General features: G+C 49.5%; 2 protein-coding genes across 3 annotated transcripts; one reads left to right on the top strand and one right to left on the bottom strand.

Annotated features, from left to right (window-relative positions):
- The first annotated feature begins 927 nt into the window (after nucleotides 1-927).
- On the top strand, nucleotides 928-14,058 carry RETSAT (retinol saturase). Of its 2 annotated transcripts, XM_061168590.1 has the most exons (11): nucleotides 928-1,191; nucleotides 3,293-3,475; nucleotides 3,802-4,043; nucleotides 4,884-5,085; nucleotides 5,671-5,868; nucleotides 7,632-7,751; nucleotides 11,120-11,258; nucleotides 11,494-11,603; nucleotides 11,679-11,845; nucleotides 12,042-12,201; nucleotides 12,460-14,058. In XM_061168590.1, exons 1-11 carry the CDS (start codon nucleotides 1,023-1,025, stop codon nucleotides 12,597-12,599), a joined length of 1,830 nt encoding a protein of 609 aa, XP_061024573.1. In that variant the 5' UTR covers nucleotides 928-1,022; the 3' UTR covers nucleotides 12,600-14,058. The 2 variants fall into 2 exon arrangements, with proteins under 2 accessions (XP_061024573.1, XP_061024574.1); XM_061168591.1 differs by lacking the exon at nucleotides 7,632-7,751.
- A 1,364-nt stretch (nucleotides 14,059-15,422) lies between these two features.
- Nucleotides 15,423-22,673, bottom strand: TGOLN2 (trans-golgi network protein 2). The gene is made up of 4 exons (XM_061168592.1): nucleotides 22,593-22,673; nucleotides 21,686-22,356; nucleotides 20,095-20,178; nucleotides 15,423-18,847 (listed from the first exon to the last, which is right to left on the bottom strand). The coding sequence occupies exons 1-4, from the start codon at nucleotides 22,636-22,638 to the stop codon at nucleotides 18,842-18,844; spliced, it is 807 nt and encodes a 268-aa protein (XP_061024575.1). The 5' UTR covers nucleotides 22,639-22,673; the 3' UTR covers nucleotides 15,423-18,841.
- Nucleotides 22,674-26,971: the final 4,298 nt, after the last annotated feature.

Here is a 26,971-nt window from a genome sequence, read left to right as displayed (position 1 = left end):
AAAAAATTTTTTTTAATTGAAGTAGAGTTGATTTTCAATGTCACGTTAGTTTCACGTGTACAGCACAGTGATTCAATTATATATATAATATATGTCTCAATGTAGATATTCTTTTTCGGATAGTTTTCCATTATAGGTTATTACAAGATATTGAATATAGTTCCCTGTGCTATACAGTAGGTCCTTGTTTATTTTTATGGTGCACCCACTTTAGGCAATGAGCTACATTAAGTGGAATGATTTTAAGTTCAAGCTTGCTGGAGCTTAAACTCCCTGAATAGGTATTTAACCTAGAAATTGGGTCCACACCTTAAATACAAATGCGCACACAGGTATGCCAGTTCTTTCATCGGCCTTGTCGCTGGGGCCTCCCCGGCCCCTCCAGCCCCGACCAGGCCTCCGCCGCAGGCATCACCATCCCAGGGGGGCGCCGCGGCCAAAACTACTGGCCAATTTGGGGTCACAAATCCCGGTGCTCGCCGGCTGCGATGCGCGTATGTTAACGGAGATCTCAGTCCATCGAGACACCCAGCCAGAGAGGGTGGGGACTCCGGACAGAAACTTTCTCGGTGGGGAAAACAGGAAAGCAACTTGCCTCAGGTCATCCAGCGAGACCACAACCGAGGCCTCCGGTCTGCCAGTAGGGAGTCTCTCTCTGTTCTGCAACTCTCAGCCTTGTCTCGCCCCAGGGCGACCATTTCCGCCCCACATCCCTTCTCCTCTGACCCCCGGGGATCGCCAGCGGAGTCCCCGAGTTCCCAGAGCTTTCGCGATTGGGGTGCCTCAACCCCTCCGGGCCTCCTCCGCGCATGCGCACGACCCTCCGCGCCGCCAGAGACGTGAGTACGACGAGCCGCGAGGGTCAATCTCCGCCAGAGACTTGGCTTCTGGCCAAAAAGGGCCTGGCTGAGCAGTGGCCAAAGTCGGTTCTGCCTTCCGGGTGCGAGGATAAGCTAACTGGGCAGAGCCGCGGCCGCAGAGCCCGGGCGCAGTCGGAGCGGACGGGTTCCGACGCCAGCGCGATGTGGCTGTTGCTGCTGCCGCTGGCTGCGCTGCTGCTGGCCGTCCTCGGCAAAGTTTGCAAGGGGTTGTTCTCCGGCAGCTCCCCGAACCCCTTCTCCGAGGATGTCAAGCGGCCACCCGCGCCCCTGGTGACCGACAAGGAGGCCAGGAAGAAGGTTCTCAAGCAAGGTGAGCGGGAGGGACCCCGGGGTCCGAGGCTGCGCCCGGGCATCCTCGCGGGTTAGCGTTCCCCAGATGCAGAGCGATGGGAGGGCTTCTTTGCACGTGGAGGCACCCGCTTTAGAGTCCGCCACTGGCGAGAGCCTTGGTCCCCGCAGGCCCGGGGAATCGTGGCCACACGGGCGCGGGCATCGTCCTCGGCGAGCCAAGTTTTTGGCATAGCCACGCTCAGGCCCTGCCACTTAGTATAGCGGTGGCTAACCGGATAAACAAGAGGAGACCTTTCCCCTACTTTGCTTTAAGACCTTAACGTTTTCACTTATCTTCCCCATGGGTTCAGGGACTTGGGAGAGCTGCACAGAAACCTTTATAGGAGACTGCATTTGGCCCATCAAGTGATTTGACTGGTTATGCCTGCTCCCATCTCTTGTGGTTGAAACGAGGCTCAACAGGATGCCTCAGGCTCAGAGCTGCTCTTCCATTGACCTGCACTGTCATCTGTAAAAAGTATTTGTGAATTTCTTCTAAGGTTTAAAGAAAGAGTTCTGCTGCGTAAAAAAGAAAAAAAGAAAAAAAAAAAAAAAAGAATAACCTGTAAAAAGAACAACCTGATGATATCCGAGATCTCTCTCACCTGTTCACTTGTAAATTTTAGTATTCTGTGCAAAAAGTCTTGCTACACAGTTGGAGACAGTATGGTTCTAAGTGGAAGGCCTATTAGTTTGAACTTCTGAGATCAGAGTTTTAATTGGACTCTGTCACTAATTTGCTGTGAAACCATTAGCAAGTCACTCCATTTATCTGGATTGGTCTAAAAATGAGATGACTAGTTTAACTGTGTTTCAAACCAGGTTGTGATCTCTTAGTGGGTCATGAAATCAATTTAATGGGTTGCAACTAACATTTTAAATGGCGGTAGAATGGAAAATATCAGAGTGCATAATACATGGTTCTGGCAAGTATTGTGAAACTTCTGTTTCAGGTATTTATATTATATACTAACATATGTTCTGGGATGTGAATATGAAATATATTTTTCACTATAGGTCTTTCTAAAAACGTTTGAAAAGTTGAAAGTTTACTGAGTTCTGTAGCAGCTTGAAAAATTCCAAATCTCAGTTCTTCAGGAGTGATCTTTTTTTAAAAAAATAAATTTATTTATTTATTTATTTATGGCTGTGTTAGGTTTTCGTTGTGGTGCGTGGGCTTCTCATTGTGGTGGCTTCTCTTGTGGAGCACGGCCTCTAGGTGTGCGGGCTTCAGTAGTTGTGGCACGTGGGCTCAGCAGTTGTGGCCTGTGGGCTCTAGAGCGCAGGCTCAGTACTTGTGGTGCACAGGCTTGGTTGCTCCGCAGTGTGTGGGATCTTCCCGGACCAGGGGTTGAACCCGTGTTCCCTGCATTGGCAGGTGGATTCTTAACCCTTGCGCCACCAGGGAAGTCCCTTTAGGAGTGATCTTGAAAGAACAGATCTTGTGTAGGAAGTGCCCATACAGCACCACAGGCTGTCCAGTTTTGTCTTGTTTAGGTGCTTCCTCCTCAACCCCACCTCCACGATTTCTCAGAGCAGCTCTGTCCTGCCTCTGCATCAGGATGTTGAAGAACCATCATCTGACTGGGCTGCTCCACTGCTAGCTGCAGACCCTGCATTTTCCAAAGATAACCTGCTTGTGAATGGACCGGTCCATGAGCCAGCAGCCTGCACTGGCCCCCGTCCCCCTCCTCCTTGTTTTCTTTCTTCCCTAGCTCGCTCTCTGTCTGCACTTAGGTTTCTCAGCCTGTATTGCTGTCAGCATTGTTTTGTTCGTATGATAGTTTGTGGATTTTTTACTTTCTTTGCAAGTAGGAAAAATCCCCAGCTACATAGTGGCTTTGCTTAAATCAGTTCAGATCAAACCAAATCACTTTGTTTAACCCGCCTGGCTGGTCCTGAATAATTCCCAGGTAAAATGTTTGAGACATTTTAGTCAGGAGCTCCTTGCCAAACTGCTCTAGAGTTTTCTGGCGTTGTACAAGCTAGAGAATTCTGCGTTGGTTTCCACATCACTGCCCTTTCACTGCCCCCCCCCCGCCCCGAGAAGCCCCCACCTCCATCTCCTCCATCTGCTGCAGCTTTCTCAGCCAGCCGAGTGCCAGAGAAGCTGGATGTGGTGGTGATAGGCAGTGGCTTTGGGGGCCTGGCGGCAGCTGCGATCCTGACCAAAGCTGGCAAGCGAGTTCTGGTGCTGGAACAACATACCAAGGCGGGAGGCTGTTGTCATACCTTTGGACAGGATGGCCTTGAATTTGACACGGGTAAGGCTTCTGTGGAAAAGGGCTGGGAGCAGGAGGTTTGGAGCAGCCATGGTGGGACGATCCTGGGCATTTCTGTGATTTTGGAGGCCCCGTCTTCTCCTTGGGCACCGCTTTCCTTGTCTGACAGCTGTACCCACTGGCAGCTGAACTGGGCAGGGATTTGGTGGTTTCTGCTGCAACTCCCCTCTACAGAAAGGGTGGGTACCCCCTCTGGGCACAGACTCAGCCCTGCAGGACAACCTCTTTCACCTTGCTTCCTTGTTGGAGCTTTTCCAGGGCTCAATCCCCATATCCCTATGACACTTTGTTTTTCTGTCTCCCAACAGGAATCCATTATATCGGGCGCATGCAGGAGGGCAGCTTTGGCCGTTTTATCTTGGACCAGATCACTGAGGGGCAGTTGGACTGGGCTCCCACGGCCTCTCCCTTTGACATCATGGTACTAGAAGGGCCCAATGGCCGAAAGGAGTTTCCCATGTACAGTGGGGAGAAAGCCTACATACAGGGCCTCAAGGAGAAGTTTCCCCAGGAAGAAGCTGCCATCGACAAGTATATAAGGCTGGTTAAGGTAACACGGACATGCTGAGGACCCCCTGCTTATTCCCAGCAAGGCTGACCTTCCTCATTAGCGGAGTGACGGGTAAGGGAGGCAGGAAGGAGGAACAGGCCTGTCTGTCTGGAACTCAGCGTCCACCGGAGTTGGCCTCTGTGCCCCGGTGGGCCCTCTGTCTCTGGAGCTTAGGCTCCGCAGCTGCCACTCTCACTCTGGCCTCTGGGGGGCACTCGGCTCTCCTCCTTGACCACACTGGCCTCCCTGTGGTCATATCACCACTCTTTTTCACTTCATCTGGTTGGGATTATTCAAAAGGAATTTGGGCCGGAAACTGAGAAGCAAAAAAGGACTCACTTGAGGGTAGAATGGGAAAAATTCACAGAGTACGGGGTTTTTTGTTTTTTTGTTTATAAATTTATTTACTTTTTTATATTTGACTGCTTTGGGTCTTCATTGCTGCACGCGGGCTTTCTCTAGTTGCAGCGAGTTGGGGCTACTCATTGCGGTGCGCGGGCTTCTCATTGCAGTGGCTTCTCTCATTGAGGAGCACGGGTTCTACGCAAGTGAGCTTCAGTAGTTGTGGCATGCGGGCTCAGTAGTTGTGGCGCCCGGGCTTAGTTGCTCCGTGGCATGTGGGATCTTCCCAGACCAGGGATCGAACCTGTGTCCCCTGCACTGGCAGGTGGATTCTTAACCACTTTGCCACCAGGGAAGTCCCAAGTACAGAGTTTTAAAATCCAAATTCAGCCAAGTTCAGCCAGGGCTAAGTGTTGCTGGGCCCTCGGGCTATGCAGGCTGTTGGAAAGGCGAGTCAGGAGATGAGACCTGTTCCTCCCTGCTCATTCCCTTCCCCAGGTGGTATCCAGAGGAGTCATTCATGCCATCTTGTTGAAGATCCTCCCGCTGCCCATGGTTCAGGCCCTCAACAAGTATGGGCTGCTCACCCGTTTCTCTTCGTTCCTCCATGCATCCACCCAGAGCCTGGCCGAGGTCCTGCGGGAGCTGCCAGCCTCCCCGGAGCTCCAGGCCGTGCTCAGCTACATCTTCCCCACTTATGGTGGGTACTGGCCTTGGGCCCCAGGCAGCTCCTGGCTCTCAGTCTTTCTTCCTGAGCCTGCTTGGCTGACTGAAATGGAACAGCACACACCCCAGGCCCTCTGGAGCTTATGGAGGAGATGTCTGTCCACCTCCCTGCTGGACACACTGATAAAAATTCCCTTCACCCACGCCCTGGATGACTTTCCTTTCCAACCAACACTGTCCTCCCTGGCAGCATGGCAGTTTGCAGGGAGGACATTCCCACTGGCCCCAAGACCTGTAAGGTTCCCCATTCCCCACATTTGGATGGAAACAGGCCCTCTGGCTGCCCTGAGCCCTGGGGATCACTTGGATCCTGGGATGCATAGACTCAGGCTACGCGTTTTCTTTTTTTTTTTTGGCCATGCCTCACGGCTTGCGGGATCTTAGTTCCCCAACCAGGGATTGAACCTGGGCCCCTGGTAGTGAAAGCACCGAGTCCTAACCCACTGGACCGCCAGGGAATTCCCAAAGGCTGCGTGTTTTCTGATGGGAACCCGTGTTCCTTTCTGAACGAAGGTGCCGCTGCCCCTCCTGCCTCATCACCCCTTCCTTCCTTCTGTAGGTGTGACCGCCAGCCACACCACCTTTGCCATGCATGCTCTGCTGGTTGACCACTACATAAAAGGGGCCTTTTATCCCCGAGGGGGTTCCAGTGAAATCGCTTTCCACACCATCCCTGTGATTCAGCGGGCCGGGGGTGCTGTCTTGACGAGGGCCCCTGTGCAGAGCATCTTGCTGGACTCAGCTGGGAAAGCCTGCGGTAAGAGCCCTGCAGTGTCTTCACAGTCCCTGGCCGGGGTGGGAGAGACCTGGGGTCTCTGGGTGCAGAGCAAAGAAAGCACTGAGGGCAGAAGGTGTAGAAGAACTGACCTCCAAGTGGGGGGTTAAAGGCTGGAATCTGCCCCAAGCTGGGGCTGCCCGGGGATAGCGATTGGCCTGGAAGCAAAAAGGATGCGGGAAGGATAAAGGGTGGCATGGTTCCCAGAGAACAGTATTTCATCATTTATTCAATAGATAAAAATAGTTATCTGGTAATCTAGGACCTCCTGAGTGTAGGGGCTGTGTCTTTTTAATCTTTATGTCTATAGACTTTAGCACATAATAGAGCCCAGTAAGTGTTTGTTCAGTGACTGATGGAGTGAGTACGTAACCTGGGTGCTTGTAGGGTGGTGTGGAGGCCGGCAGGATGCCCTGCCTTCAATCTGTAAATGGCAGAGTGGGACCCAGACTCTACCCCGGCTCAGGTGTTTGCTGTCACCTGCACAGAGAGTCAAAATCCCACCGTGGATGAACTCTGTGAGGAGAGGCTCTATGCAAGGAAGGACTCTGGTACACAGAACAGGCCATCCAGGCTGCGGGTGCTTCAGAAGCATCAGCTAAGGGGGCAGAGAGAGGCCTGGGGAAAATAGAGCTGGTGTGACAGTAAATTCACCAGAGGAGTCTTTCAAGGAGGAGGTGGTGAGTGGGTAGCCCAGGGCACGCAAAAATCAAGGGAGAAAAGGCCGTCAGCGGTCTCCAAGGACATATGTGTAGAAGAGACTGGGAAGTTCCTGGTGGTGAGAGAGGGGTGGCTGTCCGATGTGTGAGACTTTCTCTCATGTTCATGAGCAAGTTCTCCTTCCAGCCGTCAGGGGGTCTGTGAACCAAGGTGGGTTTATCAGTTCAATTAAATTCAGTTGCAGATACATTTATTTGTGTTTTTCACGTGCTAGGTGATAAAAGATAAGTAAATCCTAATCTCTAACTCAAGAAGTTTCCAGTCTCACAGGGAAGATGACTGCGATATAATTAAAGTGCCACATAGAGGCAGGCACCAAGGATGGAGGTGACACAGAGGATGGTGGAACAGGGAAGGCCTCAGAGGGAGGTCATGAAGGGTGAGAGGAAGCTAGCCAGAGGGGAGGGGTGGTTATTCGAGGCAGGGGGAACAGAATGTGCAGAGGCACAGAGGTATGAAAGAGCTGAGTATTTTTAGGCATCTGAAAATATTAGGTGGAATCATAAGAGACTGCCACATTTATAGGTTAAAAAAATGGTTGACTATCAGCTATTTCATACAGTCCTGCCTAATAGTTTAGTGAGAATGGCCAGAGATGAGGCTGGACGCACGAAAGGGACCACATCAGGGAAGGCTGAGACAAGACCTCGGAGTTTAAGTAGAGGTTAGGTGTCATTGGAGGATTTTAAAAAGAGCACGTTGGAACGGGAACTCTGGCAGCTGTGAAGAAGGGTCTAGGATTCCAGTGAAGGCCTTCAGCCCATGGGCTCTTCCGGGGTTCGTGTGAAGGTTGGTGGGTTGCTCAAGAGAAGAGCGCCCACGCAGGGTGGGGAGAGAGGTAGGAAGCCAGTGCAGGGACCGTGAGCCAAGAGGGCAGTGCTTCAGGATGGTTCCCTTACTTTGCAGTTTGGCCTGGGGCCTGCCCGCTCGAGGCCAATGTGGGAGAGATCTGGGGGGTGGGGAATAGGGACCTTTCTCATCCTCCTGGAGCTTACAGAACCTCAGCCAAGCTCTTGGGCCTGCAGGTGTCACTGTGAAGGAGGGTCAGGAGCTGGTGAACATCTATTGCCCCATCGTGATCTCCAACGCAGGATTATTCAATACCTATGAGTACTTGTTGCCAGAGAAGGCCCGCTGTCTGCCAGGTAAACGACTGGGCTGCGTCACTGTCCTCCAAGTGCCCCAGGCCTGCCCTCTGCAACCAGCTGGCTCAGCCTGGCTGGTGCTTCCCCCAGCGTTGGCGCTGCCCTTTGACCCTCCATAGGCAGAGAAGGTGAGCACACCGGTTTCTAACATCCGTTCCCAGCAGGCCTCTGTTTAGGGGGTGGGATCAACTTCCTTTGTATCACATCCTCCCCAAAGACCCTTTGGTCCTTATCTCTCATTTCATTCTTGGCATATTTACTCCCTTTCCCCTTATCACCTCAACCATGTTTCCCTTTCCTCTTTCAAGTCTCCAGTCCTAGTTGCCGATTTCCAGTTTCCCTAGATCTTAGATCATCTCTCTGATAATCAATGATGGTGGGTTGAGTCCTCAAGGAACGTTTCTTGGATTTTCACTGAGTGTGCCGTATGAAACCTGCTTCCTTCCTTAATTTCTCACTTATTTTGAGTGGGGAAGCCTGATCTGACATTGTTGGTAAGGGAAGCTAAGGCTGGCGTGGAGAAGAAGGTCTTGATAATATTGTCGTGGGCCTTATTTTCCTGCCTCTTTAGGAAGCAGCTCCGTATTGGTGCTGAGGCTGCAGGATTATCCTCTGCTGCTTGAGCCCTGAACTCAAAATAAGCCTCAGTCTAGTCGTCTGCACTGATAGGCCGTGTCCAAAAATAAAAGCCTGTTTTTGTCCTTGCCTTTTATACTCAGCCACTGGGTAGAGAGCTCGTCATCCTAATGTTGATGGCTGGGGAAACAGAGGCACACAGGTGAATAACTGCCCAAGGCCACCCAGCTGGAGGTGGCCAAGCTGAGAGGAGAAGGCTGGTGTGTCTGACTCCTAAGCCTGGGCTCCTGGCCCCCTCTGGGCTGGGAAGCATGGGGCTTCCAGAGAGAAGGCCTCACTCGAAGGGGCAGGAGAGCAGGTCGGCCCACAAGGAACAGAGTGGCTGAGCCAAGGTTAGCTGGGACGTCACCATTTGGAAATGTAGCTGGCAGCTCCCGATGTGATTGAGGGGAGGAGGCCACCGGCTGGGAGGGGACCAGCGATCCAGGAGGGAGGGAGAGGCATCTGCGTAAAGGCCTCTGGCTGGGGTGGGCGGTGGGGAGTAGGGAGCCGCTCACGATGAGTTTGGGGTGGACTTCACTGGTGCCCGGGGAGGAGCCCAGAGAGCAGTGGAAAGAGCGCTCCGCCCCGGAGAGCGAGCGGGCCCAGGGAGGTGGGTTCAGTAGAGAAGTGAGGCCTTGGATTTCCTGGTGGGGGAGGGGTGGGTGGCCGTCATGACTGCCTCTGAGGTACAGGCCGTGTGCTCCCGGGAACTGGCCTCCTCAGCCCTTTGCCTCACTTAGCTGGGCCTTGGCCGGCATCTGCTGCCAGCAGGGGCCTCCCCTCTCTCAGGCCGGGTGAGCTGAGTGGGGTGGGGCAGAGACTGCCCAGTGGCCTTTGCTACTTCGTGCCTCCCTCTCTCCCAGGACCTCTGAACCCTGACACTGTCCCCTGACGGGCCCAGTGTTCCCCCGGGCCCGCCTTCTCTCCAGGCAGCCATGCCACAGACTTAGCTGCTGAGCTTGCCTCCCTTCACTGGCGGAAGCAGCTTCCACTGCTCTTACGTATCTCAGCCCTGAAGACAGTCTCATGTGCCAGCCCCTACCTGCCTGAAGGACCAGCTGCCTCTCTCGAGCGGGAGCTGGATGAATCCCAGTTTGAGAGCATTTCAGACAGTGGCAGCAGTGATGCTTAACTCAGAGACTCCAGGTGCTGGGATTCCTTCGTTTCCAGCTGTTTGGGGGTAGAGATTCTCACAGTTCTGTCTCCCTCTCAGAGATGGGAACGGGATATCTGGTGGCCTTGGGGATAGGCAGTGCTAGTTGGGGTCGAGGGTGGAGGTGGGGTGGTCAGGCAGAGGGAGCCTTTGTGAATAGGAGCGCCTTTATTAAATTCCAGGGCTGAGCTTTGAGGAGGTTACTGGGGGTAGTTTGGAGAGGTGTTTTGAGTAGGGAAGACTAGTTTGACAAAATCAGTAGGGGAGCTAAGGCTGGTGTGGAGAAGCAGGGCTTGGTCTCATCGTCGTGTGCCTGATTTGAGACCCAAGGTTCTATTTTTCTGCCAGGTGGTGGCTCCTGGACCCCTTCCTTCTAGCTGGGGAAAGGGACAGAAGGGGCTGGGTGGAGGTAATGGCTGTGCTAAGGGGCTTCTGAAGACCTGGGGGCATCACTCCTGGGCCCCTGGTTCTCTCCGTGCCCACCCTGCCCCACCTGGAAAGGGGGTGCCCGCAGCTGTGGTTCCCCAACGATGCTGGGACCCAGGGGAGAAGGTGCTCCTGATTTTCCAGGGCAATTACTACTCCTCACCACATCCCCTGCCCCCTCGGCGCTCCCACAGCTGGGCGGCTGGGTGTCTGGAAGTCTTATGCCCATTGTCCTACTGTAATTGTTACAACGCCCCCTTCACTCTCAGAAGTGGCCTGTTCTGGATGATAAGTTTTATGGTCACCCTACCCGTAGCACTCAGGTCTTTGCAGCCTCTAATAGGAGAGCCAGCTTCTTCAGGAAAGTGGACAGTGGACAGGCGTCACGTCCGATTCCTTGACGTGTCCCCAAGGCCTCGCAGAGGATCCAGCGCATTTCAGGTCCTCAACAAGTATTTGTTACATGAATTAAGCAGAGCAGCCGGTGGCGACTTATCCCTCAGTTAGGTGCTGGAAATGGTCCTGGGAATGGGAACAAAGGATAAGACTCTGTGGGAGCAATTTCCAGAAAACTGGTCTGGGCTCAGCTGTTGAGAGGTGGGAATGCCCAGTGGCTTCGGTCCAGGGGACATCCAAAGGCTCCCACGGTGACTGTTGCCTTCCTCCTCAGTGCTATTCTTCCCTCCTCCCCAGATGAACCCTGAAATGCCAAGTGCCAGTGATGCCATTTCGCATCTATTCATCTGCATCACTTACCATTTTAAGGCCTTGTGCTGACTGTTCAGCACAGGAGGAATTATGCATATTCAGTCATTAGATGGTTTGTATTCAACTTAATACCGAAGCCAAGGCTTACAACCAAATACTGTTCCTAGCCGTGGTCTTTGTAGTGCAGAGCCCCGTCATCCGCTCCTAACTGAGACATTAAGGGGACGATGGGAGGCAGTGAGCGGCTCAGAGAGCCGGGCGTCACTCACTGCTCCTCAAGGCGCTCAGAGCAGAAGTCTGAGGCCGTGGCCTTCACAGGCAGGAGACCGAAGAGCAGGCCCCTGCCAGGTCGAGTTGTCCAAACGTCTGAGGCTGCAGATGAGGTGAGCGGGCGTCCGCAGGTTCCCGGGGCAGGGGCAGCAGTTGGTGGCCTTGTTCACGCGGCCCTGCTGCCTCTCTGCAGGTGTGAAGCGGCAGCTGGGGATGGTGCGGCCCGGCCTGAGCGTGTTCTCTGTCTTCATCTGCCTCCGAGGCACCAAGAAGGACCTGGGGCTGCCGTCTACCAACTACTACATTTATTTTGACACAGACTTGGACACGGCGTAAGGCGTGGGTGTGCGTGTGTGGGGAGAGTGTCCTCCCCTGATGCTGGGGGAGAAGCAGCAGGATGCAGGATGGGAGGAAATGGGCAAGAATCTACTCCCGAAGGGCTTCTCCCTACCTAGGCTGTGCCTTGGCTTCATCCCTTCGTGGGTCCCTGGGGGTGCCCTGCCCTCGGGGTGGTGCTGGTGGCTGCGGGGAACAAGGCCGGGACCGACAGCCCCTCTCCTCCCCCAGAATGGAGCACTACCTCTCTCTGCCTGCGGACAAGGCTGTGGAGCACATGCCCGTTCTCTTCATTGCTTTCCCGTCGGCCAAGGACCCGACGTGGGAGGACCGGTTTTCAGGTGGGGCTTGAGGTTCTGGGGTGGGGCCTTGGGCGGGGGAGGGGCAGCAGTAGTGACCCGGCCCTGCGTCCCCAGGCCGCTCCACAGGGGTCGTGCTGGTGCCCACCTCCTATGAGTGGTTCGAGGAGTGGCGGGACGAGCCCCAGGGAAAGAGGAGCAGCGGCTACGAGACCCTCAAGAGCTCCTTTGTTGAAGCCGCTCTGTCGGTCATCCTGAAGCTGTTCCCACAGCTGGAGGGGAAGGTAGGAGGGCAAACTCCTGTGGCTGGTGCATCTCTACCCTTTCTTTGGGGCAGGGGAACGGAGGCCCGGGCTGACTGAGCTCCAGGAAGGGATAGGGAGCCCGTGCCGGCAGGCAGCTCGTGCAGGGGCAGGAAAGGAGGTGAGGGTCTCACAAGGTCCCACTCCCACTCTTCGGCTGCCTCTTTTGCCTCCTCAGGTGGACAGTGTGACTGGAGGGTCTCCGTTGACCAGTCAGTTCTACCTGGCAGCTCCCCGGGGGGCCTGCTACGGGGCTGACCATGACCTGGGCCGCCTGCATCCTGGTGCGCTGGCCTCCATGAGGGCCCAGAGCCCCATCCCCAACCTCTACCTGACAGGTACACTGACTGCCGCATTTTGCCAGGACCTGAGACCCTGGGCTTCCCTGTCACCCAGAGTCCTCCATGCTTGTCCTCAGATCCTGCTGCCCCCTGCAGCCTCCCACAGCCTGAGCTGGGCTGCCTCGGCAGCTGTGGACCCTGGTCCTGGTCTGAAGCCATCTCTGGGTGGCCCTGGCCCAGGGGCCCTTGTCCACCCCTGTCCCCCACTTGGGGGGGGGGCAGCGATGCCCACGGGCCTCTGCTTTTGTCTCCTAGGCCAGGATGTCTTCACCTGTGGGTTGATGGGAGCCCTGCAAGGGGCGCTGCTGTGCAGCAGCGCCATCCTGAAGCGGAACCTGTACTCAGACCTTCAGAAGCTTGGCGCAAGGGTCCAGGCACAGAAGAAGAAGAATTAGTTTGGTCAGGGATGAGTCAGAGGAAATTTGGCCAGTGCTCTGGCACAGCCCCTGACTTACCCATGTCTTTCTGCATTAGCTCCTCGATCACGTAAAGCACTGTTGTTTTCGATTTCTGAATAAGAGGTCCGACACACAAGTGTAGCATAGATGGTGCCTTTTTTTTTTTTTTTGGCTGTGCTGCACGGCATGTGGGATCTTACCCCGACCAGGGATTGAAGTCCTGCCCTCTGCAATGGGAGTGCAGTCTTAACCACTGGACCATCAGGGAAGTCCCTAGATGGTTGTTCTTAAACTGAAGCTCTTCCAGCCAGGCAGGTGGTGATCTTCCATACCTTTTACAACATGCTGTCTCTACGAAAGGCCCAGCGTGGGCTACTGACTTGGGGGACTTTAATGGTTCATCAAGCAGCGCTCTGCATCCCACACCCACACCTCCTAACTCTGAGCCATCAAACCAAATATTCTTTTGTCAGGTGGCTAGAACCCTTGAGAGTGTTGGTTGGCTGAAGCAGGGTGGTCCCATTGGCCCGAGGCTTCTCCTCCCATTCCCCCTTAGTGCCTCTCCGCGGGAGTTCTACGCAGTGGAGAGAGGGTGCCTGATGAGCATGGTTTGGGTTGTAGTTCCATAGGTTCAGAGGCTCCAGATCCCATTTTTCTGGTTCCACTGGCTTTCAGCGGGTGGGGAAACGCCTGTGATAGGGTCCATGTGGACGTGGGGGCAGGGAGCTGACAGGACGCATTAGTTAGCGAGGTGTATGTTACAGAACATCCAGTGCGCATGCAGCCAGGGCCTCGGCTCGTCTTCCTTATGATCGGGGTTAAATTGGGTTTTCACCATGCCAGCACCAAGATACCCTCCCAGACCTCAGGGCCTGAGCCTCAAGACTTAGCTTCCTAAAATACACAGCGAGACCGGGGCGTTCGCAGTCAGGGCAGAGGCCTGGAAAGACAACTTCACTGGGGTTGATGCAGGTGGAGAGCGCTTTCAAGCCAAGGGTACAGCAAAGGACAAGCCGAGAGGTAACGAGTGTATTATGACAAGCCCAGCTACTCCCAACCTAGGACAAGGGCTGCCTGGTGAGGAGGAGGAGCGAGGTTGGCAGTCAGTCAATCAGAACATGGAAAATTACAGAACGTGTGCAAAGCCTGGGAATGCGTTTCCAGTGTATTGGTACTTACATGGGGATCGGGTGGGAAGGTGAGTGAAGGCTAAAGGTTAAAAAAAAATGACCTCCCACTTACATTAGGCCTTATTTTAATCAATTTCAATACAGTACTATTAAATTTATTAAGGGGGATTAAGAGGTACAATATAATCAATAATACTGAAATAACTGTATGGTGACAGATGGTTACTAGACTTACTGTGATCAATTTGTAATGTATACAAATGTCGAATCACTATGTTGTATACCTGAAACTAATATAATGTTGTATATCGACTATGCTTTTTTAAAAAAAGGAGAAAAATTAAATTTAATGATTTTAGAGCTTTAACATTTGAAATTTATTTTGGTTTCTGTGCAGAGATACAAAACTACGTGGTGACAGCATTCATAAAAGCTAGGTAAAACATTATATATGGAAAAATACTTGTCATTAGACCAAATAGGCTTTTTTTTTTTTTTTTTTTAATTTATTTATTTGGCTGTGCCGGGTCTTAGTTGCAGCATGCAGGATCTTCATTGCCTCATGTGGGATCTTTGTTGCGGCATGTGGGATCTTTAGTTGCGGCATGCTGGATCTTTTTAGTTGTGGCACGCGGGAACTTCACTTGCGGCATGCGAACTCTTAGTTGCGGCATGTGGGATCTAGTTCCCTAACCAGGGATCAAACCCAGGCCCCCTGCATTGGGAGCGCGGAGCCTTAGCCACTGGACCACCAGGGAAGTCCCCAAATAGGCTTTAAAGAAATAAAATTAAGTGATTATCGTTAAGTTACAAGGTGGAAATACAAAACACTGCAAAACAGTAGTATCCTGCTAATTGGGTAAACAAAAAAAGAAGGGAAACAATTTCAACAATCAACCATTTATTGAACATGTTAGACTTCTGAATTAAAGGAATATCGACAAGTGTGAGGAAGCTGACTTTGTTGGCAGCTTGAAACACTATACAGCTCAGACCCAATGCCTTTACAGAGGAGTTTCTAGATTGGGATATTTAGGAAATTCACACGAGACTTAAGAAACTGAGGTGAGATTCAGCCTTGGTTCTGGATGTACGGTTCAATTAAACTTGAGAATCTCTTCCCAGGATTCTTTCTTAAGCAAGGCAATGCCAAACGCAACTGTCCCAGCAAGAGTTTTTAGAAAACAGCTGGCAGAAGTACAGGGTCCGGTGTATGGCATACTCTCTTCCCTGTTCAAATAATTCAGAACATGTGCAAAGCGTGCTAGCTTTCATCACACGTGCAGCATTACATAACAAGTTACCCTGCAAAAATGAGGGGCAGGCTTTTGAATTAAATGACATGAAATGGGAGAAGAAAATGAGAATCATTATCGGGAATTTTAGAGGTTTAGAGTTCTGTCACCAAAAGTTTCATTGAAAGCCATTATGTGAAAAGAAATGTCAGTGTGTACATAGCTAGTTGTCAGGTCTTTCTGAGTTATCTTAGCCTTATCTAGGTAGACTAGCCTTCCACTCCCCCAGAGTCCAGAGGTGGACTCTTCAAATAATTCTGAAGCACAGATTCCTCCAAATAGAAACCACCCTGCGACCAAAAGCTGGGGCCAGGAAAGGAAGCACAGAGCCGTCTGGATAGGGCACCTCTCATGCCCGCCCCCCCCGTGCCCCCACCAGCTGGAGAGATCCTCCCCTCCCCCACCAGCTCACCCTCATCTGCACAATCTCTAGGAAAACATGCTTCAAAGAGTCTATCTTCAAAAAGACAACTACCCAGAAAACAACTTTTCCTTTGTTGTGGGAGATTTCTTTCAGTGCAATTTCTAAAGTGAACTTAAATTCTATTGTACTCTTTCACACAAGAAACCATACTTCTCAGAGGCTCAAAAAGTGAAGCTATGCGGACCCTACAACAATACTTATGTGTCCACTTGGTGCCAACCCTCTTGGTGCCTGAAACCAACCTTTCTTTCTGCTCTCCTCCTTACTAGCAATATCCATCAATGAGGGGCAGCAAGCAGTAGCCAGAAAGAGCCGTGTGAGAGACCTCAGTTAAGTCACAGCCACATGTCCTGAACAAAGAACATGTCTCCTTTGCAAGAAGAAACTGAACTCAAGTCCCCGGGGACTGTCCCGTGTTAGGCAGATATACAGATGGCGCCCTGGGTGCTCCTGGAAGGAGCTTCATTTTCTTGGGGAGACCAGACAGAGATGGCAGATACCGGCTGCCCTGTTTTGCTCAAGTTCCAAAACGTGTGAGCGGCGTTATCAGGAGCTATTACAGTAAAATGGAAAGAGCCAATCATGTGGGCCGGGGGAGTTAGGAAGGTGCATGGGCAAACGTGAGCTGGGCCCTGAAGAAACAGGTTTTGGGGGAGGCAAGGGAAAGAAGGTGGGGGGACGCGCCCTAACTGAAAAACAGCCACCGGAAGCCAGGGACTGGAGGACGCGGCAAGGCCGAAAAGGCACAGAGGCCTGGATGGGCCTGACAAGAGGGACCTTTGGCCCAGCGCGGATGCAGGGAAAGACAGGCAGGACAGTGCCAGCCTGCGGAGTCCTGGACGCCAGAGTCCACGAACTTGGTTCTCAAAGCCACGAGACAGACGCTTCAGATCACGGCAAGCACTCTGGAAAGACCACGGACAGGAGACCAATTAAGGTGGCTCTTGGAAAAAAAAAAAAACCTAGGAGAGAAGTGGAATGGGTGGCGGTGTGGGGCAGGGAAACAAGGAAAATGGAAAGACTGTAGCTGGAGATGGTTTTCTAAAAATGGATAGGACTTTCGTGACAAGACATAAAAACGGCACAAGTCTGCAGTTTGGAGTTGAGATGAATAAAGAGATTGGGCAGTTGAGAGGGGCAGCTTAATGGGCAGAAGAGAGAAACTCCGTTTCAGTGACAACAGGATGACCAAGCTGAAATATTCAGCACACGGCAGGACTGGGTTCTTTGGGAACTAGGCCAAGGATGAAAACTTGGGAGTCACTCACTCAGAGGATAAAGAATGGATGAGTTTCTAAGGAGACAAAGGAAAAGACAAAGACAAAGACCTGTCTTTGAGGGCCTTCTCCTCCACCAGCACAGAATAAGACAAAGGAGTTCTCAGAAGCCAGGACAGAGACCAAAAGAGGGGAAGTTCGATTTGGACGGTCTAAGTGTCCAATTCTATCAGGGACAAGACTAAGCTTTGAGAACAAGCCGCTGGATTTGGTGATCTGAACGTCTGGGAAAACATTATTAGCAGGAAGACAAGGACCGAAGTGACTTTGTAAAGGTTATGAGGAAGATGAATGGCAAGGGAATGGAAGCAACACTTTTTGGAGAAGCTGAACAGCAGAATGGACCACAAATAGGATGGATGGGAGCAGGGGAATTTAGGCATGCACGAAGATGGAAGGAAAGGGGCTAGTGGAGACAGGAAGTAAGAGAAAACATTAGAGGGGAGGAAGAAAGGCAGGGAAAGGGGAGACAGAAAAGGGAATAAAATAACCATGGTCTGAGGGGATGATGCCAAGAAGAGTCCTCATTCTTACCTCTACAGATGTTACCTGCAGAGAATGAAAATTTCAACTCAAAAGTCACGGGCTGTTTTAAGCGAGGTGGAAGATACCATGACAAACAGGATGGCCCCTTCTTCCGCCAGACTTCTTTGATAGCCTAGAATTCATCCTATTCCTCTCACTTCCCACATTCTTTGCATTTCCCTGAGATCAGCTATTCTCTTTCAGGTTTTTTTTGTTTTGTTTTTTTGGGTTTTTTCCCCAGAAACAACTCTCTTTAGGCTCTTGATAATAGGGTAGCACAACTAGAACAGATTTAAATAAAACAAAAATCTGATCCAAAACACTACCCTCAGTTACCTCAGGGGAACTCTCTGAGTTTCTTTTTTTTTTTTTTAAATATTTATTTATTTATTTGGCTGCACTGGGTCTTAGTTGCAGAATGCGGGATCTAGTTCCCCGACCAGGGATCGAACCCGGGCCCCCTGCATTGGGAGCGTGGAGTCTTAACCACTGGACCAGCAGGGAAGTCCCCTGAGTTTCTTAAATTTTAATAACCCCTGACATGGGACAGAAGGAGAATTTTTACTAATTAGCACTGGCGTTTTATATCAGATAAGAGGACCATTAACTAGATTTAGTAAAGGAGGGAGTATAGTCAGTTTGTAAATATGTCTATTTTAGGCAACAAAGGCAAAATAGAGTTTGTGGGAAACCTGTTTCATAAAAGTCCTTCAAAATTTTTAGACCCAAACCAAATAGTCCTTGCTTTCTTGCCCAAAGCATGAACTCACCCTACTTCAAAAAGTTTCTGTAATGATGGTGAGTAGGGATGAACACAATGTTTCAATAATCATAACTGTGATTTTTAAAACATCTGTGATGGGCACAGTGGCTTTACAGCTTTCCTCCCAGAACCCCCAAGTTCAGTTTTCTGCTCAGTACAACTAAATGAAAGTGGCTTCACTTTGTCTTAAATAATATGAAAATGTCAGAAGAACGTGAAGAGCTTGCACTGGGCAGGTTGGACTCGCAGGCAATAAAACATGTTTTTCAGCTGCTGTTTTGGTTTGCTGCTGAAGCCTTTGAAGAGAATCGTGTTCAAAGGAGCCCTTTGCCCATCAGCATTCACCACCTTCTACATCTTTTGTAGGGCACATCTCCCCAAGGGAGAGGCCTTGGTAGAAACGGACCACAACCTGTAGTTTTCTCCTAGGTCCGCGAAGGTAAGTAGCGGCGAGTGCAATGCTGTTTTCAAGGGCTAACTATACGACAGGGCCAAGACCCGAGGGAGGGCAGTCAGCAGCAGTCACCTGCCCAGGGCTGAGATCTCCCTTTGGTCACAGCGGGGCATGCCCACATGCTTCCCTACTCACACTCAGAGGGGGACAGGCTGGAAGACACCAGCATAAATAACGGGAACACAGGAGGACAAGTTCGCCAAAGTGCAGGTGCAAAAACCAAAGCAATCCCCTCTGCCTCTGCCAGCCCCGACTTGCCACCAAACCCTAGAGGAGGGGGTGTGTCTCTTAGGTCACAGTAGTTTTCTCTTCATTTTTCTTGATTTAGAAACAAATCAGCAGGGAGGACAAGGTTCTCAAGAACAGAAAAATCAAATCTGAAACAAGAGCAACAAAATCTATTGGTAACATTCATCTTTTTCCAGAGGAATATACCTCACTGCTATGATTTTCGGGTGGGAGGTGGGGGGAAGATCTTATAGGAGTTGCAGTTCAGGAGAAAAATTCAAAATTAAGACAAACTGACCCTCCACCATACAAACTTCAACTGATAAAACAAAAGCACATAAGATTATTTTAAAAGTCAGTTTGAAATAAAACATACACTAGAAAGATACATACTTGGTGGAGGGCATATGGGAATCTTGGCGTCTACTTTGCACCATCCTGTATTGTTTTGAATTGTTTACATGCACATTTTTTTTTAATCAGAAAAAAATTATAACAAAGGGGAAAAGAAATCCTTAAAGTCAATTATCTGGGAAGGTTCTAGGCCAGAGTTACATTGTGCAGCTGACCTACTGGGCTAGCTAACAAAGAGATTCTGAGCTGTGTGGCTTATTTTGTAACTGGTATGCAGACTGTGTTCCCTGTGGGAAGTCGGGCACCAACTACTCTTTACCAATGTCCTGGCTGTGGCTGCACAGAGGGAGGGAGGGCGCATGCTGGCAGCAAGGCAGTGTGTCCCCATGCAGGCAGGCTGCCTCTGGGGTGGAAGGAGGGCTTTGCTTTCTGGCAGAGGCCTGGGCTGGCCGCACTCAGGAAGTCTATTTGCAGGGCTGATCTAGGGAGCTGGAAGCTCCCAGATCCTACATTTCTGGATTTGTTTGCTTTCAGGGCGTGTAGTCTAGTGCTTTACCACCCGGAGTGTGGTTCCAGCAGCCTGTGGTGTCACCTGGAAACTCCCTAGAAATGAAGAAGCATAGGCTCACCCCATACAGAGTTTGCTTTTTTTTTTATCACAATTCCTAGGGTGACTCATATGCCTATGAAAATTTGTGAAGTGCTGATGGAGTGTGAAAAGTACAGGCCAGGAGCCAAGGGAGTTGCCCTCAGGTCTTGATTTTGCCAGGAACTTGTAGTGGGAACTTAGGGGAAAAAATCATAATGTTTCTGGGCCTGAGCTTCCTCATCTGTTGAAGGAAGAAGCTGTTGCAGAGGCCTTGAGAATCTCTTCTAGCTCGAACATTGCAGACATGTTCATATGGATGTCTATATGTTGTGGTCTGAAAAGGGCGGGGCAATGGCAACAGCACCCCCAGAATCAGCTGCTGCTGCCGCCATGCCAAACACAAGCCCACTGCTGGGCCCATCTGAGACTGCATATCCCTCCTTCCTTCCTTACCTTTTGGTCCAAACGCTGGTAGTCACTGGCCTTTGGCCGCCGTGTAACTTTGGATCTTTTTCCTTCCAGGACGAAGGCAATAATCTGGGGAAAGGAACAAGACAGCGATTAACAAGTGACTCTCTAAAGACATATTTCAGTCTCTGAAATCAGAGGTAATCACCTGGTGGCCCATTTATTAATGACCCTGACAGTAAAAAGAGCAGGACATCCACAAAAAGGCCCTATTAACAATTATAAGGAGGACAGGGCCTAGTTACATCAGAATCCTTTATACTGCTAAACAGGAAATGACAGATGCAGGAGGGCTCTTCTGGGCTCTAGCTTGTGGTGGTCTATATGATTTACTCAAGAGCACTTGGTGAAAAGAACCGCCAACTCCTCCCCAACTTAGCCTCCTCCAGGCTGAGCCATCCGCCCTCCTTTTATTTTAATATTAAGCAATAATTAATTTGCAGATAAGATAATTATCTTATCTGCAAACGTACTCTTTCACCCCACACTTTGCTTCGTCTTAACCTTACCACTCTCATTTCATACCTAAGGTTACTCTCCATGAGGAGCACTTGGATGTAGAATAAGGAATGTACCACTTTTTTTTTTTTTGTGGCTGTGTTGTGAGGCATGCAGGATCTTAGTTCCCTGACCAGGGATCAAACCCGTGCCCCCTGCAGTGAAAGTGCGGAGCCTTAAGCACTGGACTGCCAGGGAATTCCCAGGAATATACCACTTTTACTAAATGTCTTCCCTCATTTCTCACAGCCCTAGGCCTTATGGCTATCATGAATTGAATCCTTCAATTTTAACCAGTCTACAGAAACTACTAAATTCTTAGGGCTCAATAAGAAATGAAATAATTTTGGGAAAAGAATCTGAAAATGAATATATATACATATAACTGAATCACTTTGCTGTACACCTGAAACTAACACGACATTGTAAATCAACTACACTTCAATTAAAAAAAAAAAAAAAGGAATGCAATCATTTTGTCCTTAGAGTGGTTACTAAGCAACACAACAAACCCTGCTGAAGTAAAAGATGAGTGTATCCATGCAATTTCTGGCCTTTCGTCTAATCAGAAACTCAATTGACTGCAGAATATAGTCCCTGGGCTCTCTGCTGTTGGTGTTGAAGACTATGTAACCATTCTTTCTGCCACTGCACATGGAAAACAAAAGCTTGGGAAAGAAGCTAGAAATAATAAGACAGGAAGCACTGTCTTTTTGAGAGGGGAAACAGGAAGATAAGGGCTCTAACTACTTACAGACTGTCACATACTCAGGTCCTCTCAGGCTCTGATGGATTGTAAATTCCAAGATTACGGGAGGAGACCCTAATTTGGGTCAGAGCATAATAACGTCCTAAACTTGGCACCTGACGCAACAGCAGAAGGCACTCAGAGGAAACAGACATGAAAATACATGATTTCTAAAAGAAGAATAAAGAACCCTAGCAGGGTCTCAGAAAAAAATGAAGTTTGTTTTTAAATTCCTAGTGCTTACAGGCAGATGAGTGATGGATACCCACACACCAAGCTTTCAGGGTGGAGGAAATCCCATCCCTCCTCTTAAAGCAACTCTTGACTTACCTTCCGCTTATTGTGGTAGGCAATATAGAGGACAGCAACGAGAATGGCTGCTGTCACCAGATATGCAAAGAAGTGGCTGCTCTCTGCACTGGAACTTCCAAGATTATCCTTATAAAGGTCATCCTTCTCCCTACTCCAGGGATTCAAAACTGTGCTTTCACGGTTCTCACTGGAGGCGGGGCCAGGCATTTCTTTCTCGTCTTTGGGTGGTGCACCCTCTTCAGGCTCTGTATCCCCTTCCTCAGTCTCCCTGGGCTCCTCATCTTCAGGTGGTTCTAAAGACTTACCTTCTCCCTCCTGCTGGGTAGAAGAGGGGTCAGACTCTAGCAATCCTTTTTCCCCAGATTCAGTTCTGGAAGCCTGCAGAGCTTTGTCAGCTCGTGTGTTTAAATCAGGATTGGTGGGCTCCTTGTTATCAGAAGATGGGCTGGAGACCGACTTGCTGGACGGGTCTCTGGAGGAATTGCCAAGGCTGTCATTCTTGTGGTGCCGATCGGATTCCGAATTGCCAGGGACGGCTTTCGTGGTACTCTGATTCAGAGCGGGTCTGTCACTGTGTTCTTGCTCAGGCTGCGGGATCAAGGTGAGCTGCTTGGAGTCTCTTGTAGAAGCCGGACCTGTCACCGGAGCGTGTGTTGGGTCGACTGTGTTAGAAATGGACTGCCCGGAGCCTGAAATAGAGAAACCGTCTGGCTGAAGAGAGGCAGGCGGGGAGAAAGGAATCCTCAGAACGTTGCAACGGGCAAACAGGGGAAAGGGGTGATGGCGAGAGGAGAGGTGGCGAGGGTCGGGCAGGGAAGAAGTGAGGTCAGGTGGCGACCGGCCACGGTGAGTATGGTGGGCCTGGGGGCGAGAGTGGGATTAGTGGAGGCGGGTCGAGGAGTGGTGGGGGGGTGGATGGTCTTACCCGCCGCTGCAACGCTCAGCAAGACGAACACAACCCGAAACCTCATCCTGCACAGACTGCGCTTCCGCCCTCTACTGCTCTCGCGAGATCAGCGCGCGGGCTCAGCGCTCATGCCCCACCCCTTCCTGCGTGCGTCTCCCGCAGCCATACCCGGGCGAGGGGCGGGGCTTGGGGAAAGACCCGGCTGTGTGTGGTTCAGCTGGTCTCTCCGCGGCGTGACTTCTTTTCTTGCTGTCGGCAGCGTATTGTCCCCTGTGGAAGGCGTATCCAGCTTTTTCTGGTTTCTTTGCTACATAGCAGCCACTACAGACCGTTACTCCCCCTTTTCTTCTTTGCCCTCGTACTTATGAGACAATATAGGCGGAGCAGGAGCTCCCTGGCCCGCGGACGATCCCACGGGAGTGACATCGCTGTGGCCCAGCGCCTCTTCGCCCCATCTTCTGCCTACATTTCTACCTTCTCCCTCTCTCGTGGTTCTTTCCCTGCCGTACACAGATGTGTGGAAATCTGGAAACGGAAACCCACCCCATCACCTTTGTAGCGGGAGCCTTTGCAACCCTGCTCCCCTCTCTCCTGACCCCACGGAAACTGTGCCCTCCGAGGTCGCCAAAGATCTTTTCTAAGAAGTCCATCCTTTATATGTATTTGTATGGCAAATTCACTTTGCTGTACACCTGAAACTGGCACAATATTGTAAGTCAATTTCAATTATACCCAATAAAAATTTAAAGAAAGGGATCTTCCCTGGTGGCACAGTGGTTAAGAATCCATCTGCCAATGCAGGGGACGCGGGTTCGAGCCCTGGTCCAGGATGATCCCACATGCCGCGGAGCAACTAAGCCCGTGAGCCACAACTACTGAGCCCGCGTTCCGCAACTACTGAAGCTTGCGCGCCTAGAGCCCATGCTCCACAACAAGAGAAGCCACCGCAATGAGAAGCCCGTGCCCCGCAACGAAGAGTAGCCCCCACTCGCTGCAACTAGAGAAAGCCCGCGTGCAGCAACGAAGACCCCAAACAGCCCTAAATAAATAAATAATAAATTAATTTATAAAAAGAAAAAAGAAAATGGCGGGGGATGAGACTGGAGCAGAGCCTCCAGCCAGATTAAGTATTAAATGATCTGGGTTGCCATTAACACAGGTTGAAATGTAATCCTACCAAAAAGGATTACAGCTGCCAGGAGATATAACACTCTTCTGCAGTCTGAGTACAATATTTGGGTTATGTGGCATGCAGTTCTAGTCAGGTGAATTTCTGAAGAATTTTAAGGACTAGTATATGATGTAAATATAGTTTTCAGGAACAAGTACTTTGTTTTGCTATTTTAAAACCTTTTAGTCCCGTGGTTAGGACTCGGCGCTTTCACTGCAGTGGCTGGGGTTCAATCCCTGGTTGGGGAACTAAGATCCCACAAGCCAAGGGGCGCGGCCAAAAATAAAAATAATAAAATTAAAATAATCTAAAAAAAAACCCCTTTGATATGCTTCTCAATGTTTCTCTGTTGTAAGAGAATCTCTCACACACACCCTCATTACTAAGGAGAGAATAAGAATCGAAGAGAAGTGAGAAATCTTTTACAAATTAGTTCAGAACTGTGACTCTGGCTTAAGGAAGTGAATTGGTAAATGAATGTTTCTAAAATTCTCTCCACCTCCCCTAAATAAATACTTGACTAACATTAAAGGATTTGGCTTAGGACAAATGGTTACTAGACTTATCGTGGTGTATTTTGTAATGTATGCAAATGTCAAATCACTATGTAGTATACCTGAAACTAACAATATTGTCCATGAACCATATTTCAATTTTAAAAAAAGGATATTGGCTTGGTGCACTCGTGTGCGCGTTTGTGTGCGCTTGTGTCTGTGCATGTAGGTAGGGGAATGGCAAATTATTAAGCCTGACCTTGTGTCCATATTATTAGGCAGGAGAGAAAATAAGGGTCCAAATCATACAGAGTTTGTGGGCTATGTCCAGGGTTTTATATTTTATCTTAACATTAATGAGAAGCCATTAAAGCTGTTTAAGTAGGGGAAAGATAGAGTTGGGAATTATTATTTTTTTTGGCTGCATTGGGTCTTCGTTGCTGCGGGCTTTCTCTAGCTGTAGCGAGCAGGGGCTACTCTTCATCGCGGTGCGCGGGCTTCTCATTGCGGTGGCTTCTCTTGTTGTGGAGCATCGGCTCTTGGCACGTGGGCTTCAGTAGTTGTGGCATGCGGGCTCAGTAGTTGCGGCAGGTGGGCCCTAGAGCACGTGGGTTTCAGTAGTTGTGGCTCGTGGGCTCTAGAGCGCAGGCTCAGTTGTTGTGGCGCAGGGGCTAGTTGCTTCGCGGCATGTGGGATACTCCCAGACCAGGGCTCAAACCCGTGTCCCCTGCATTGGCAGGCGGATTCTTAACCACTGTGCCACCAGGGAAGTCCCCAGAGTTGGGAATTTTTGAAGATTAGTCTGGTCGTAGGGTGAAGAATCTACTCTTGGGGTGGTGGGAAGAGAAGAGTGGATTTAGAAGTTAATCAGGTAGGAGGCTGTTGCAGTAGTCCTAGTAGGACTAGCATAGGGACACTGAGAATGGAGGGAAGTGGTTGGACTCAAGATAAATTTGGGAGGTAATACCAACAGACTGGATATAGGATATAGGCCTGGCTTATGTGAGGCACAAATCTACTGTGGCAACTATTTCAGGTGTGTGGTTTTTCTCCAGGAAGTGCTGCTACCTAGAATAGGAGTAGAGAAGGCAGATTTTAGCACTAACTCCTAACTCACACCAATTTTGGTTTAAGGGAATGGTAGGGTGCAACTTGAATAAATCTTAAATTTCCTTGTACTTCTTCGTGATAAAAATACTCAACAAATTTGGAAAAGAAGGGAACTTCCTCAACCTGAAGGGGGCATGTACAGAAACCTCACAACTAACATTATAGTTAATGGTAAAAGACTAGATGCTTTCCTCCTGAGATAAGGAACCATGTCTGCTCCCACCACTTCTACTCAACTTTGTACTATAAGTAGCCAAGACAATTCAGCAAGAAAACAAAATAAGAAGCATCCAGGTTGCAAAGGGAGAAGTAAAACTATCTCTGTTTTCAGATAACATGATCTTGTATAAAGAGAATCCTGAGGATTTTCTAAAAATTTATTAGGACGAGTTCAGCAAGGATGTAAGATGTGAGATCAATATATAAAAATCAATTATATTTCTATACACTTGCAACAGACAATCTAAAAATGAAATTAAGAAAAATTCCATTTACAGTAGTATCAAAAATAATAAAATAAAATTTAAGAATAAATTTAACAAAAGAAATGCAAAACGTACACTCTGAAACAATAAAGTATTATTAAAAAAAACTAAAGAAGCCCTAAATAAATGGAAAGACATCCCATATTCATGGATTGGAAGACATAATTGTTAGAATGTCTATGCTCCCCAAATTGATCTACCAACACAATCCCTATAAAAATCCCAGGTGGCTTCTTTGCAGAAATTGACAAGCTGATACTAAAATTTATACGAAAATGCAAGAGACCCAGAATAGCCAATACAGGTTTGAAAAAGAAGAACAAAATCAAAGGATTCTCATTTCCCAATTTTAAAACTTATTACAAAATTACAGTAATTAGGACAGTGTGGTACAGGCATAAAGATACGTGGGTGAATGGAATAGAATTGAGAGTCAGGAAATAGACCTATATATTTATGGTCAGTTGATTTTTGACAAGGGTGCTGACCGTTCAACGGGGGAAAGAATAGTCTTTTCAACAAATGGTGCTGGGATAACTGGCTAATAAACATATGAATGGTTGTTCAACATCATTAGTATTAGTTGGGTAAATGCAAATCAAAATCACAGTGAGACACACTCCACACCTACTAGGATGGCTATAATAAAAAAACAGAAAATAGGAAAATGCATCAGGGAAATGCAAATCAAAACCACAATGAGATATCACCTCACATCTGCCATAATGGCTATCATCAAAAAAACCCCACGAATAACAAATGTTGGTGAGGATGTGGAGAAAAGGGAACCTTCGTACACTGTTGGTAGGAATGTAAATTTGTGCAGCCACTGTGGAAAACAGTATGGAGGCTTCTCAAAAAACTAAAAATAGAACTACCATATGACCCAGCAATTCCATTCCTGGCTATATATCTGAAAAAAAACATAAACACTAATTCGAAAAGATACATGCACCCCAATGTTCATAGCAGCATTATTTACAATCGCCAAGATATGGAAGCAACCTGAGTGTCCATCAACAGATGAGTGGGTAAAGAAGATGTGGTGTATATATACAATGGAAAACTACTCAGACATAAAAAAAACACAAAATTTTGTCTTTTGCAGCAACGTGGATGGACTTGGAGGGCATTATG

The sequence above is a fragment of the Eubalaena glacialis genome, chromosome 14 (genome assembly GCF_028564815.1).
Source record: "Eubalaena glacialis isolate mEubGla1 chromosome 14, mEubGla1.1.hap2.+ XY, whole genome shotgun sequence".
Lineage (NCBI taxonomy): Eukaryota > Metazoa > Chordata > Mammalia > Artiodactyla > Balaenidae > Eubalaena > Eubalaena glacialis.
The sequence above is the reverse complement of the archived record's forward strand: the minus strand, read 5'-3'. Positions and strand labels throughout refer to the sequence as shown.